Below are 16,650 nucleotides of genomic sequence, written 5' to 3'. Positions count from 1 at the left end.
TAAATTATATCAACATCTATGGATCATTAATGATTAAATAGCACAAAATCTGTGATATTTAGAATATTGAATAGCACAAAATAATATATCAGTGATTAAACAAAATATGCAGAGCAACTATTCAAACCATTAATTGCCAGACATGCCAACAAGAATTTAATTAAAGTAAAGAAACTAGTTAGATTCAGGTTAACAATATTAGAAAAAACAGCAGCTATGTGGTGACAATCTTAATAATGGCTTTTTTTTTCTTTTTTCTGCAACATGTTTGTGGATAGACTGATCAGCGCCTGTATGTGGCTTTATGAATTACAAATACACAACAGTGCCTTAACAGATTTACACTTTGGGCCTCTGCAAATGGAAATTGGAAATCCGAGTTGAGGGTTACGTTCCACATGTAACTATATATGTTTTTTTTTTAATATATGTTTGTTTACACATATATGCACTGATGAGCACAACTTGCCAAATGGTTGTCAACAGGTTATAGTCCGATTAAAAAAAATAAATAAGATGATTCATTAAATAAGACATTTTTTGCAGTTAAATCACCATTCTGCAGCAACTATATCACTATTTGTGAACGTATTTCTAAATTTTTGCTTCAAGTTAATGAAGCTGTAACTAGATTCTGAATTTAAGTGACTAATATGAATTTCTGTGCACGTAGACAGCAACTGATTTGTAACAGACAACAAGTTTGCACTTTATTACTGTTTGTCACAAACAAATTTGATGTAATTGCTGTTTTCCCTAGCATGACTTTAACATAAAGGCTGTGCTCTCTGATTACTGATTTGTAAGCAATTAAATAACTGGTTATTTGTATAGAACAATCAACACATTACTTTTTCCATTGCAACAAAAAAACAATTTGAATACTCTAATGTGGTTCTTTGTAATCACTTACATTGGAGGGAAAAAACTGAAGTCTGACAGTGAAGATAGAGTTGCTAAACTGGGGACACAAAATGAAAGAAATATGTAGGACCAGCCCTTCTTCCTGAAGCCAAGGAGCACATCCTCTTAACCTCTAAATCATGAATTATCTCACATTTCTAGTTTTCATGGATCAGACTGAAATCAGTAATTAGGTTTCTCATTTGTCTCTCCATGCCTCTTTGGCACTGTACAACACCATCTATTCTTCACCCGTTCTCTTCATCTAATTATTCATATTCCTACCCTGTGCTTAATTTGTAGATCAGCTGCCAGAACAAAGAGAGGGAGATACTCCAGCGGGTCAGAGGAGAGATAAAATGTCACAGAACCCATCAAACAAATTCACAGAGCTCGGAGCACATCAGAGCTAGTCAGCTCTAACACTGCCTGATATATGTGATTCATGTAACCAATGGCACAATCTACACAGCTTTAACAAAGCTCACACCAAATAAAAGGAAGCCTGAATGCAAATCTTCATATATATATAAAAAAGCACTTAGATGCTAAACTGACTTTCTGTGCACAAACTATGAACATCAAGGGTTTTTTTTACATTTTATCACAATGACCTCAAAAGAGAAAGTTCAACCACTTCAACTGAACGAGGTGCACACTCCTTTAAGAATAAATTACAGTTATGCAAAAAACATACCAAGTTCTAGGAACATAATACCAAAAATAAAGTTAGTTTTAATGTTTCTGTACATCCCAGCTTAAAAATAGAGGAGATCTGAGTTTGTCTGTTTTTGCACCACAGGGTCAGCCACTCAAGGGGACCTTCAGTACCTTATGCTCATTTCCAGCTTCATTTTTTATTGCTGAACTCTCATAGAGCAACTTTGAACGACTAACAGTTTAAAATCATCCATATTTATCTCATACTGGTCCAGTTTGCTCCTCTCCTTTCACTCTAAGACGCTTTTTCACTGATTAAACGGCGCTCACAAGCAGAACATTTGAACAGATCTGACCGTATCAGGGCTCTCACTGACAAGCAAAGGACTCACAGTACTTGCACATGCATTGACCTCATTACTTGGGAACCTTTGCCATGTTTAATATGATCACTCACCATTTTAACATATTTGATTATAAATAAAGAAAAGCACAACAGGTCCCCCTTAAAAGCCCTGTCAAAATGAGACCAGTGAAGGATGTGTCATGTTTCGGCTGTGTGCAGGCAGGAGAAGGACCCAAACGCAAAACTCACCACGCAGGAATTAAACTCAAAAAGCTGCTTTATTGCAGAATGGCATGAAAACCATAACAAAACTAAACTGAGACATAGATAAACTGACACACAGGAAAACACAGCCATGAGGGAGACTACGACACTGACAAAGAGAAACACAGGGCTTAAATACACAGAGGGATAACGAGGGAATGAGACACAGAAGGAGAGCACAGCTGGGAGTAATCAGGCTGGACGAGACAAGGGAAGCAAAACTAGAATCACTCACATGAGACACGGACCTTCAAAGTACAACAGGAAACACACTAACTGAACTCTAGACATGCAAACTTAACAGCAACTGAGGAGACAGAACATAGGAACCTGAAACATGGGACAGAAAGGCACAGTAGACACAACATGGACACAACAACGCCACAGGGAAAGAGTAAAACAAAACACAGAACCTCTTAGAAAATAAAATAGGAAACATAATGAAACGCAGACATGACTACATGAACTCAACATAACAGACACATGAAGGGCAAGGGAGACTTAACAGGGGTTGGAAGACACAAGGGGAATCTAATAACAAGGAACTAGAAAAACTCATGAGCTTAATCATATAAACATCCAAATAAACTAAACTCAAAACACTGGGTCATAAGACCCAGGATCGTGACAGGATGTTTTTCATCAAGTCCTCCTTCGGAATTTCTTTCTCACTTATTGCACACACTTGTAATGGAGGTCGTGTTATAAATATATAATCTCAAGGCCCAGTCAGTAATAAAAATGTAAGTGCAGTATCAGGGACAAACTAAGGAAGGAATCTCTTTACTTAATATTAAACATGTTCCGTCTGGTTCAGCTCCCCTCTCTTTTTGCTACATACAGATTGGTAAAGGCAGAAGAGCCAAAACAACTCTTGAATACATGCTAAACCTTGATATATTCCCAACCAAGCCAAAGAAATAGGAATGAAAAGCAAGCTCTCCGGAATACACTTGCAAGCAAAATATAACAAATGCGGATGCTTCCATGTTCAGTGAACAGTTTGAGGATGATGTGAATCATAGTTTTTGACCTTTAGCCACCAGACGGCAAGCAAGGACCTGCAGAAGATACCGAGCAGTCCAGTTCCATCACATGAGCTCCAAATGAGCCAACGTCTTTTCGAAAAATTCCCTATATATTTTCAGAAAAGTTTAAAAAAGACCTGGAGAAACATAAAGAGGCGCTAAAGTTACTAAACAGGAGGCTCACAATGGAAACATCAGCTTACTGACCTTTGCTTTATTGCCTCTCCTGGCACAAATATTAAGGACTGTAAAAATCTTGCCTTCCTTTCACAATAATGCCCTGGCTGATCTTATTACTGACATTTTAACACTCGTGCAGCACCTGTTCAGGAAGAGTGTCACACGTGTCACCCCAGGCTATCATAAACTCTGTGTTTTGAAAACAGGACAGCCACAGTTATGACGGCGCACTAACTTAAAATCTGTTTGTGTGTATAACTCGTTGTAGGTTGCAGCTTATTCGGGAACTGCTCGTCCAAACAACACAAGAGACTGAAATCATTTGTGACAGCAAAGACAAAAAAATAAATACAATGAAAGGCAAACGTGTCAACCTATCTTTCTGAGAACCTGTTTTTGGCCATGATGCAGTTTTCTAAATGCTAGAACTTTTTGGCAGGCACTCATTAATATTTTACACCTTTCAGTCTCTTTAAGCGTTAAGGTGCGAGAGACTTGGAAAACTTGGACTCGTGTCAGTGAATATCCCCTGAGGCCTGTGTGTTTATGTTTGTCCTTCCCCTTACATACTGAGTGGAGACAGCACGTCTCACTCTAAAGGGAAAAACAGGTTATAGAGGACAACTTTTAGCCAAATTATGAGAAGTCCTTATCTAAATAACATCAAACTCAGCACAGCAGTTCCCAGCAACACACAGTGCATCGGATGAACTGTTGCTAAGCTACAAGAAGAAAAGACAGGTGGACAGAGAGGGATTTCTTGAATTATTCGTAACATCCAACGACCAGTTTTTCACTCCAACCATCTCACATGGTCATGACATCTGGGTATGACCAGTTAATGTCACAAACATTTGTGTGTCACAAGCTTTAAAGTAACAGGTTACTGCAATCACCATTTTTAGTGATGCAATAATGTAAATGCAAATATAAAAATCTGTAATCACACTACAGTTACAATTATTATTACTTGTATAACAAGGGTTTATTAGTTATCTGCACAATGGGAGGATAGGACAAAAAACACGCCTTTTTCTTCCTGGTAGGGGGAGGAAAATGGTGAAGCAGTTTATGATTTGAGGACTGGAGTTGTGGACATGACTTTTATTTTTATTACACAAAAAGGAAAAGAGTCTAATGGTAAAGTGCAAACTGTGTCAAGGATGGAAACAACTGCTCTATGCTTGCAAAGAGCCGACAGCATCGGCTCTTTGCAAGCATCTGTACAAACAGCATGCTAACACAAAGCTAGCCAAGATCCCAGAATGATGTTAAACCTGAGTGTATGCTGAACCCAGCCCAGCAGCCAGAGCCTGAACCTTAACAGGTAGCAAAGGCAGCGATGAGCAGTCGACAGTAGACATAGTACATATGTAAACAATAAAGAAAGGTTGTATGTGTGCCCTCATTAGAACACTGGTTTGTGTCGGTGTGCAGGATGTAGCATAATGGTTATACTGTTAACTAGTAACTATCTGATGGTGTGTTTCAGGTCATGTTATGGAGTAACATCAAAATAATGCAATAAGTAGTGTAACAATTTACTTTCTCAGGTGAATTATTAAGCAACGTAATGCAAACCTTTTGAGAAAAGTAACAAGTAATGTGTAATATATTTTGAATACAACCGGCTGAGATGAGTTTTGTCTGTAGGATAGCAGGGCTCAGCCTTACAGATGAGGAGCTCAAACATCCACAGAGAGCTCAGAGTAGAGCTGTTACTCCTTTTGTGTTAAAAGGAGCCAAGTGAGACGGTTCAGTATCTGATCGGGATGCCTCCAGGGCACCTCCATTTGGAGGTTTTGTTGGGCACTTTGAAGACCCAGAAGAAGATGTGGAACCCACTGGAGAGATTATATTGTTGGGACCTCTCATGCAAACCCATGCTGGGGAGAAGGACATCTGGAATACCCTGTTTAAACTGCTGTTACAGCAACCCGACTTCAGATGAGCAGAAGATAATGGATGACGAATGGTTTAAATGTCTGGCCCAGTACATTAAAGATAACATTTCAGTCAGGCTGAACCATCAAAGGATCAGATCTTCACTTCCTCCCACTTTGCCTTGAAAATCAAGGCACAAATATCTGTATGTTGTTTGTTGATTTCAACCCAGCAGCACAATCTGACATTAGATGTTGGACGTCCTCAGACAGGAGCGTCACACCACAAACCTCCAGGGTTGAGTGTTCAGCCTCATCCTGTTCACACTATTCTCCCATGATTGCATTCAGAGACGCAGAGAGAACTCTATCGTGAAATCTGCAGAGAGCGCAACCGTTCTGGTGAGATTATAAACACTGATGAGAGGAAGAGAGGATTTATATCTAGAGGAAATCAATAATCTTACAGCATGGTACACAGAGAATAACCCACTGCTCAACATCAGCAAAGGTAGAGAGACAAGGAAGCAAAAACACGCTCGCTGGAGCTGAGGTGGAGCCGATGCAGAACAAGAGGCTGACTAGATGGTCAGCCAAGCAACCTTTGGATGTAAAGTCCTACCAAGTATGTGCAAGTGTGGGACTGACACACAATCTGTTTAAGTGTGGGTAGTTATATATATTTGGATGTTTTTAGTTTGTCCATGATGGACATTTGCACACAAAAACCTGTTTTCATTTTCTATTGTCAAACATATTCAGTTATTCAGTCTTCCTGTCAGGTTGATATCTTTTTGATTTTGCTTTTTTCACGAGATGTGACTGTGATTTCAAAAGCCTGAGAGATGAAAATTTGCCTGCCAGCGAGAGCAAACAGAACTCTGGACGTAACATCGCAGCTGGATCTATGAAGGAGAAAGTACCTGTGGCAGAAGCCGGGAGAGAACACAAGGGCAATACTGGGAGACACAGAAGGCAAGGTGGATGTCAGAGACTGAAAGCAGAGCAGTTGGGCAAAGAAAGGACGATGAAGAGGGAGGCACCGGTGACTGGACAGAGGAAGGTAAGATTGTTCCTGCTTCTCTCTGATGTCCACATTCAGTCCCTGCTGCTGCCGGCTGCCCCTCTTCCCACCAGCTAAAACACATCACACTTTGATGAAATAAACACACACACACAGGAGGAGGTGAGTTAGCCGCTGCTACTGCAGCTCCCCTGGCGAAAAAACTGATAAAACTGATTTTGAGTGTGTGTGTGTATGTGTGTTTACAGTGCAGTCAGGTGGCTTGCAGTAATCATATGCTGCACTGCAGAAGCACAGCACAGCCTAGTGGCAGAAAGAAAAAGGTGAGGTGAAGCTTGTTCCTCCTCTTCCTCAGGAGAACATTTAGTGGTTGTTTTTGCTATTTTATGTAGTGACTAAAACTTTTAAGATATTTAAAAAAGCACTTAACTTTCTATCCCAACTTACCCTGTTAACAGTGCCAGCATGCACAGGGCAGGAGGCAGAGTACGATATAGCTGAGCAACACGAGAAAAAGGACACTAAAAAATTCATAGTGAACTTAATCGCCACCACTGGGCAACAATTCAGCTCACTTTACTGGGTTGTCTTAAATTTTTGCAGGCTGCAGTTAAACAAAAGGAATCAACAGCACATTGAGTGTCATGCATAAATATTTTTTATCTGTGGCATTTTTAAAACCAAAACCAATCAGTGCAGAGGGCTCATGGGAAATCAGTAATCTCTATCAGAAAAGAAAAAACAGTTGAAATCAGGTAAAAAAGTGTTGACTGTGGACACACCTCCAGCCTCTGTAAGCATTTAATCAAAGGTTTGGTTGCTTCATGACAGTGTGACAGCTCAACTGAAACACTGAGAAGAGCTAACAAAATGCACTCTGGCTTAAACTGTATTTATGTTTCACTTTAAGGAGTGATGGTAGCACAAAAACAACGTCTCACCTTTGCAAAGTAAAGAAGGAAGGAAATTTTGACTAATGATACATTTTATACAAATGTACTCGCAAAGTATTTCAACCTATCAATAACAATAATAATAATAATAATAATGATGAAAATGAAAATGTTCTCTCCTAATAAAGCACACTGTTTATATATTTAAATGAATAAATATTTAAAATTTCGATTAAAAAAATTGAGTGCATATTTTGATCTATGCAGGCTTACTTTGTAAGCACAATGCACTCTGTGTCAGTGTGGTGAACTGGTGGCACTACAGAGCTGTCATTATGAAAGCTGATTTTAGGTTACATGGCTCTTAGTCGACTAAAAAGAGCTTTTACTTGTTGATGGTCACAGGGAACGTCTAAAGTAAGTAAAACATTATTGGTCTAAGTAAAAAAGTTCACTCTGTTCATCATCCATTCATTTCTGTGCATCTCAAATATAATAGCAAAGTATGAACCATATACTTTCCAACTTTGCAAAGATCCTGTCTGCCTTGCAGTTAAAAATATCTTCAGTGTCACACTATAGCTTTGTTGCACTTGTGTCTGACAGCCGGCATCATCTTATCGTTTGAAACTGTCTGCACAGTTTTCTGCGCCGGGGCTGGAATTCATATAAAAATACAGCCAAAATTGGAACATCCCTAATTTGGCTGCATATATTCTTCTTCTCTCCATTTTTACATGTCTCCCAGGCCCTGCTGCCAATAAAGCACTGCATAGCATGATGCTCACACCTCCTCGCTTCACAGCAGGACACTGTTACACAAGTGGTGAGCACTGCTCGCTCCCTGAAACAGTGTTCTGCTTCTAAGATGAGAAGTTCAACTTTTGTTTCTACTGTTCACAAAAAAGGCTTCTAGCGTTCCTGCAGCTGCTCTGCTCAACACTCCTGATGGCTTTACAGTGTGTGTGTGTGTGTGTGCGAGTGTGCACGTAGGCCCACCTGTCTGATTGGCTCAGGGACCCGGTAGCGGCAGCATGCGTGTGTGAGGCGGACAGCTGTGTCCAGGCTGATCTTGTGGCCCACAGACACGTACACTGGCTTCGAGCTCTTGTCAGAGCTTCGCAGTGCCTGAATTCAAAGACAGAAGTCTGCTGTAACTTTTCAGCATTCGTCTCACTCTCCAGTTGTGATCATCATAAAAAATTTGTTGCGTTTGACTTTCAGCAGGGAGGGTTTTCTTTGAAGTCAGCAGCAACAAGACAACACCTTTGTCAGAGGTATTTGTTTCTATTTTCTGTGCATCTGTCCTTTGCCGCACCTTTCCGAGCACTTTGCCTGAGGCGCCTATGAGTGGGAAGCTGTCTCCTCCTCTTTGCAGAGTAGCTATCTGTGGAGGCAAAGAAACAAAAATCAAAGTCAAAAGAGATGTACAGCTTGCCAAAACAAATAGCAGCAAGCTGAAACAAAGTATTAACCTCCTGCAGAGGCTTCACACTCGCGTCACTTTGTCTCTAACCTCTGCGTGACCCCACTTTCATGTCTAAAACCGGACCAAATCTTTATTCTACTGAAAGGACGGCGGGTTATGACTTTGAAAAAGAAAATCTGGCACAAAAGCGTACAATAATAAAACTCCTGATACAGATTAGAACAATTAAATAAACTGTATTTTGAAAAAATGTTTTTTCAAAAATAGAAACTTTTTTAATCTAATTTTTCACAAGTAAATAAATAAAATTAGGAATGAATTCATTTAAAAATGAAGGCAAAGATTTTATTTGGACTTTGTCTCTTTGGAAAAATGTCAAAATCTTTTTTCTAAAACTGTGTAAAAACAGAGTTTTGTCTCAACAAATTCAAATTCGTGACATTTTTTAATATTCCTTATTTTCAGTTAACCACCACATATCTAAAGTAGTCTGCCGACTGAGTTTGAGTAGACTAGAGGCCTAAGACCATATTTCAAGTTGTGTTTGAGTTTTGTGAAACGAAAGCATGTGATCGTGCAAAAATATAATTATTATGTATGAGATTCAGAGAGAGAGATTTTGACTCAGCTAGTTACCAATATGTCACTCACCACCAATTGCTAGGAGACGGTCTTCTGTCAGAATCACTTGGGTATGCCATCTGTGCAAGCTGTTAAATACAACCTGAAGCAGGACCGTGCAACAGATCGAATTTAGATTTCAACTGCAATGTTGTCTGCCATCAATTATTAAAATAAGATAATCAAGATAAAATGGTTATTGTGCCACATTCTGCTCATTCTTTTCTGTCAGCGCTCCAGCTTTCATTTCCTTCTGCCGCCCGCCTGCCACTTTGATGGAATATAGTTTCTTTGTTCTCAGTTTGTTTGCTGTCTAAGTTTTGGTTTTCTTTATTCCGGGTTATATTTTAGTTTAAGTTACTGTTTGTATTTATAGAGGTTATGTTTTTTGTATTTTCCTCTATGTGTTCCCCTCCCCTGCTCATTCATGTCTCTCTGCTTCCCTGTTCAGTTACTGAGTTATTATTAGTTATTTGTGTCCTGTGCCTTGCTTATAGTTTCACTTCCTTCCCATCCTTTCCTGATTGCCGTCACCTGTCTCTCCTAACCCAGCTGTTTCCATTGCCTGCACTGATCTTTCACAAATAATATCACTGCCACACTGTGCCATGTTCACTTTACTTATCAATTCTTTTTAAGCAAATGTTCTATTAAAAAGACAAGTTTTTGTCTTTTGTTTTTTAAGTTTGGTGACTCAAATATTATTTTACAAGGTCTCTGAGTAATAGTGTTATATAATCACGACTCAGTAGTGGCTAAAATATTTGTGATGAGAACATTTGTCCTAACCTAATCTATGTTATAAAGTTTGGACTTAATATTTTAGACACATTAGACAGCAAAAGCAAACATTTGATGTGATCATTCAGGCGTTAGACTTGAAGTGTCACTGAGATATAATGAAATAGCCAGACAGGACATAGAAACAGTCCTTGAGTCTGAAAAACCTTTAAATGTATATTTTTTTCCAATTAAGATAGTTTTAAATCTAAAAAAAGAGCTAACTCTAATAAAAGACTAGAAAATTATCGATGTACTAACTGGCTCATCTTTGACGTCTCATGAGAGCCCATCTGCAGGACGCTGGACTCAAAGAAAGATTTTAAACGACCCCTCTCTTGATTTCTGTTAGAGCTAAAGTTTTGTTCTCACAGTCAAAGAGACGGAGCAAAGTCAGATGCAGTGATGCGGGCTGCTGTTGACAGGTGTGCTCTGGGTTATGGGCCAGAGCGATGAAGGGAGTTTAGCCTCCATGATGGATGGAGTGTCTGCTCTACTATGACTGATTACAGCAAGCAGCCAGCAGGGAGACAGGAGGGGCCGCACGGGGCATCCAATCCCGGCTGGGATGAGGCCAATAGTGTGTGTGTGTGTGTGTGTGTCTGTGAAAGAGAGGGTTCGATTCAAGAATAGGACTGAAGCCAGCGCACCAGAAGTCAGAAACACGGGGTAAGTCATCAATAACACACTAGTTTGAGTTACAGCCAGGCTATCAGCGAGAGAAGAGACAAAGAGAGACAAACAGGGAGAAGGAGATGAAAGCGAGAAAGGGGATAGAGTATGAGAGGAGGACCGATAAACTGGAGGTTAAGGGAGAGAGGAAAAAAGAGAGGAGAGGCGACGAAAACCTGAAGGACTCTGAGCAACACAAAACTTCAACAGAGATACAATTTTCCAAAAGTGTACTGAGGACAAAAAGGAGGGAAAGAAACATTTTCTAGCCTCTTTCATCCTGTCTCTTTTGTCTAAAGCTCGGCTCAGACAAAGGCCCACTGCATCACTTCCAGCACAGGGACATCATGTTCAGCTTCAAATAAAAAACAGCGAGCAGAGAGAGAAGGACTTTCATGTTCATGGACACTTCAAGGGGACGCATGCATGTGCTCTAATGATGACAGAAGGCAGGCAATACAACCTAATGATTCTCCATCTTAACAAGTTATCCGGTTCTTATTCACTGCTAAACATGAAGAAACAGCTGTCTGTTTTCAAGGCCTGTGTCACTTTGCTTTACTGACTATTACTGTATATAAAAGATGAACTTAATCATAGTCACACATTGTATGTGGACTAATATTTTAAATCCTCGCATCTGGCATTCTGCCCATTGTTTTCTTGTTTTCTGGAGTCAGCAGTGACACACTTTTGACAAGAGGCTGGAGGTCTAAACATCAGCTGATGCTTACTTGTTTGCTTTATTAGCAAAGTGAATCTATAAGTGCAGCGCTGCTCATAACACTGGAGTTTCACTCTCCAAGCTGGAGTTTAGACAGTGTGTTAGTACAAGCCATATTAAGCAGATAAGTGCACAAACACGACTGGGATTGAAATTAGATGAGGTGAAGCACAGCGTCAGTTTTAGCAGTGAGGCCCCTAAAAATGCTATTTTTATACCTAAAATACAATTTAAATAGGTGAGTTACAGAAAATAACCCACTCTATGTGGAATAAAGCTGCAAATATAAAGTTGGCATTTTAACCATATACTGTAGGCAGGTGTAGCTTTCTGAGTGAAGCCACTGCATGCTTAAGTATGCTGAAGCTGTTTTCTTTTTTCATGGCTGCAGAGGGTGACTCCTCCGGTTTAAAGTCTGACTGTATAAAACTGTGAAATTCCCTCCTGCTCACATCTATGACTTCAGTAAACACTGATGGGTTTAAGATGTCTTTGATGTAAATTATGGTCGTCATTGGACTCAAAAAGGATGATAAAGCAAGTTGAGCTTTCGGAAGGTATACCTTGTGATTAACAGCCATCAGTATTGGCTGGGACGTTACTAACTAATCGCTGATGTCATGTTGGCCATTCCTAACTTTACCATATGATTTTAAGACTTCAGCCTTAAGCGGCCATTTGATGAACTGCAGTTTTTGGCACTTCCGTGTTTCCTTTTTCAGTCGTGGAGGCTGACATTCGTTTACAGGCTCTTTTCCTTGAATTTTTTAAACTGATTTAAATCACTCTTACAAAACAGTTAATTTTTTTCCCCCCCAAGTGATAAATCAGAAGATTAATAACTCATTTAAAAGTTTCATCAAAGCAGAATTCATATAATTTTATGCATCTCTATTAAAGGCAACCAAACCCTGAACAAGTTACATTTAAGTAAGAAAATGGTGAAAATGTTTTGACCTACATACAGGTGTAATACATGTGTGATCTTTTACATTTTGTACCTGACAAACTTTGGGTGACACCAAGACCACTAATTGCTATCAAGCCCAAAATAAACAGATAAAATTAGAGCGACATTAATACTTTCTTCTTCAGTCACCTTTCTCACTCACTATGTGTTAATAGACCTCTCCGCATTGAATCATCCTTGTTATTAATCTCTGTCTCTCTTCCACAGCATGTCTTTATCCTGTTTTCCTTCTCTCACCCCAACCGGTCGCGGCAGATGGCCCCGCCCCTCCCTGAGCCTGGTTCTGCCGGAGGTTTCTTCCTGTTAAAAGGGAGTTTTTCCTTCCCACTGTCGCCAAAGCACTTGCTCATAGGGGGTCATATGATTGTTGGGTTTTTCTCTGTATGTATTATTGTAGGGTCTACCTTACAATATAAAGCACCTTGAGGCGACTGTTGTTGTGATTTGGTGCTATATAAATAAAACTGAATTGAATTGAACTGAATAGAGGTCTACTGTTTCTTAATGAAACTGAAATCTCCATGCAAAAATTAACTTGTTTTACAGTGTCTCTTTAACATTTATGTACATTATAGTTTCTCTGAGCACAGGCTCATCCTGCAACATATTATGTGCATTCATACATTAACACAATCCCTGTGCTTTACAGTGTTTCATTTTCACCTTTTCAAGGAGCCTCCATCTGATAAAAACACACATACACACCTTTACTTTCGAGGTTTGCACATTTAATTGTTGCAACTAAGAGAAAGTTCTGTAACCTTGAGAGACACTTCTCAGACTGCATATTGGCTTTCAGAAACTCTGTTTGCTGGAAATGTTGAAAGAAACTCTGACATCTGATCTAATCGAGTATGGCAGCGTATCGCTCGTCAGTGGTACGTGGCGGTGTGCTCGTAGCTCCAGTAATGGCTAATCTTGTTTCAAAAGAGCTAATTTTCTGAAATTTGGTAGGAAGCCTGATATGGCTTGTGTTTCACAGATTACTTCACAGCTAATTTCCCACCAAGCGCTCAAGCGCCAAAGCTGGTGTTCCCTTGAAGCGTCGCAATCGTGTGCGTGCCTGTAGACAAATTAGACAGAGCCCCAGAGAGTGACAATTACATCAATATGGGCGGGAAGGGACTTCTAAAATTTCATGCTGATCCAAAGCTAATAGCTTGAGCCAAACACGCAGCATGGCCATGTAATGCCTGTGCTACCTGATCCTGAAAGTAAACGAGCCACATGTATTTGGACACACATTGTTTCAGTAGATAAGTGTGACTGGATCCTCGGGGGTGACCATGATAGGTGTAAACAAAGATCAGATTCCCCCCAGGGGGAAGAGACGGGCGTAATTTTTCTGACGCCAAAGCCACTAACACTAATTCATGAGATGGATACATTGCAGAGAATTGAATTAGCATCTTACACGACTACACGAAGATTGCCGGGGTTGTAATCACACTATGTATCTGATGCTAATTGAGAAGTGGATCGGATGTCTGTCCACTCCTCTCCGAAACTTTGGAGGACCACTCAGCATTAAAATGCTCATAACTGCAGACCTTTAGATTCTATTTAGAATTTGCATAATGGCTTTTCATAAGTGACCACACTTAAGCTCAGCTAATTCACTGTCAACTCAGACAAGAAGGCCACAGGGTTCGAGCTTTTTCTGTGAGGAATCTGGAAGTTTCCGAGGAAGATGAAGTCTTAAATAACCTCCTGGAGCTGCATGAGCATGTGAATGTGTGAAGTTCATGTAGGATTCAGATTTATTGATCCTTCTGCTCCTCCCGCCTCAAAAAGGAAATAGCTTTCACAGTTTTCACAGGACTGTGCAGTTCTCTGAAAAACGAAATAAACTCCATGATTCAGTACCAATAACCTTCTATAATTTCTGTGAACGGAGTGAAGGTGTACTTACACAGATTCCTGTAAAAACCTCTGACTATATAAGTTGTTTTACTCAGTTTGCGCTGGTTTTGTTGCAGTTCCTTAGTCTATGCCACATGTAGTTTTCGGTTCATTCCTATTCATTAGTTGCATCAGGTTTGACTTGATGTGGTTTCCTCCTTATTACATTAAAAAGAGGGAACAGTTTTTTAAATATTTTCCTATGGCTTTACTGGTCTGTCCCTCTTCAGTTCAGTTTGGCCTGAAGTGAAATGAAAGTGACGCACCTGCTCGGTTCATCAGGTAGATTTAACTTTAAAGAGTTTTGTTTTTTTTCCTCAGCAGGTCACTGAGCTGCAGACTGAAACAAAGGGAGCATTTGCATATTAATGAAAACCAGGTTTTGCTGTCCCACAGGTATACTTTGACCAGTACGCATTTGTTGCAGCTTGATTTGTATTCAAAAAGTCACATTAGCGTTAGCTACACAGCAAGGCCTTGGCTCGCAATAAAAGTCACAGTGAGAACAGAATACACACAAACAAAGCGCACTCTCACACACACACACACACACACATATACAATGAGAAGTTGTGAGTTTACATGCACACAGAGTCACACACTGAAAAACAACTGAAGACTCTGTCCTTTGCTTCGTCCCTCTCTGACATTTCTTTGCTTTTCTTTTTACATGCAGCGAGCAGAGAAAGCGATTACACTTTGAAAACTTCAATAATTCATCCAGTGACTCCTGTCAACACTGGGAGCTCTTAAACAAGAGAAACATGTGTACACAACTACAAGAAACATTAAATATGAAGCAGGTTTTCTGAAGGCCAAACCGCAGAGTGACGAGGCTCTGCAGCTCGGTGGGATAAACAGACGTTCAAGTCTTAGACTCGTCATTTTAAAATGGCCTTCTTATAACACTGAAAACCACAATGGATACAACAATGTTGTATGACTGGAGACCTGAGCATAACAAAGTCCACACATTGGCTCATTAAACCTACAGAATCTAAGTTTAAAACAAAGAAGATCTTAAATTAAATTAAAAAAACAGGTGATGTTTTCTCACTTGTGACTGATGCTCCTCACTCTTGTTGACTCCTTGCACCTGCAACAGGTTTTTGGCCACGCCCACACAGGGCAGCCCTGACAGCACTCCCAGGTGACAGGCCAAACCAAACTCTGCAACGATCCAAACAGCGACAATCAAGTCACATCCAGAATTAAACAGCGGAGAGTAAACGTGCTTCACTGAACTGTGTGATGCAAAAAAACGTTACAACAGAGCACTTCACGGTGATTCACTCAGGACTGATTTTGTCAGGTGTTACACCTAAAAGTCCCTTTGGTGAAAACCAAAGTTTATACAGCTCATCCTCAAACCTCGCTAGACTCACCTTGAACTCTTAGTTAGTATTTTTAACAAGCTCGAGTGGAGCTGAATGCAAATCTCTGAAATAATGATCAGTGAAAATCAGACTGAAATTTTTAGCGGTCTCTTTTTTTGAAGATGCGCTGCTGACGAGCGTCATGCTACGACCCAGAGACCGAACAGCAGCATCGGCGTGCACGTCATTTTTTCCATTTTCCTTTCAGAAGGTTATTAATGTCTTTTACAGTAATGAGTGTACTCTAACATGCCGAGCCGGCTCATGGAAAACAATCAGTGGAAATCCTGAGCCTAGGTTATGTGTCACTTCTTTGGCCACACAGACACACAATCACTGGTCACTACCTGCCCCGCTCGACCGATCTGAATCCCTACAGCTGTCTCTTATTCCACAAAATTATGTTCGAGCTGAAGGGATGCTGCGTTGATATAACAGAGGATCAAACCAGAATTTTATCATGGGGTGGCAAAAGCAGAGTTTCCAGCATCAAATATAGGTTACTTGAAAAATATGGTAAAGAGGAGAAAATAAACAGAATTATATACCTAGTTAATTTCCTGCTAATGAATTTGAAAATATGTACATATGAAAACCAAATAAGATTTTAAAATCCAACCATCCCTTCAAACATTCTTCCTCACTCTTGTGCTCACGTTTATTAAAATTATTACCAACACAGAGGCGGCCACTGGGGGGCGGGCAGCAAATTTTGAGGGGTGGCCAGTGCCCCTCCGGCCCCCCTTTGGTGGTGCCTTTGAATCCGACGTGAATCACTAAGGCCCAGATGGACAAGAAGATGACCTTGAGGGAAAACTGGACGATGATTGTACAGGTACAGAGAAACTAACAAACACATTATTCATTAAATGTGTGTTTTGTTTAGATTTTTGTTGTTTGTTTGATTTTTTACAGTGAACTGTTAATATTGTATCAGTGTTATTAAAAGTTTATTACATTATGTTATCTTTAAAGTAAAAACAGAAAATCTAAAA

The 16,650-nt window shown here is 39.9% G+C and overlaps 1 protein-coding gene across 4 annotated transcripts in view; it reads right to left on the bottom strand.

Annotated features, from left to right (window-relative positions):
- LOC116331522 (endonuclease V) overlaps positions 1-16,650 on the bottom strand; it is a 75,502-nt gene that overhangs the window by 51,698 nt on the left and 7,154 nt on the right. For all 4 annotated transcript variants that reach the window (XM_031754243.2, XM_031754242.2, XM_039613712.1 and 1 more), the window contains exons 5-7: positions 15,337-15,449; positions 8,500-8,568; positions 8,181-8,309 (exon numbers count right to left, since the gene is read on the bottom strand). In XM_031754243.2, coding sequence (XP_031610103.1) covers positions 8,181-8,309; positions 8,500-8,568; positions 15,337-15,449 — 311 coding nt within the window. The remainder of the gene's footprint in view (positions 1-8,180; positions 8,310-8,499; positions 8,569-15,336; positions 15,450-16,650) is intronic.

This window comes from Oreochromis aureus, linkage group 6 (genome assembly GCF_013358895.1).
Source record: "Oreochromis aureus strain Israel breed Guangdong linkage group 6, ZZ_aureus, whole genome shotgun sequence".
NCBI lineage: Eukaryota > Metazoa > Chordata > Actinopteri > Cichliformes > Cichlidae > Oreochromis > Oreochromis aureus.
Note: the sequence above shows the minus strand (reverse complement) of the source record. Positions and strands in the feature narration are given on the sequence as shown.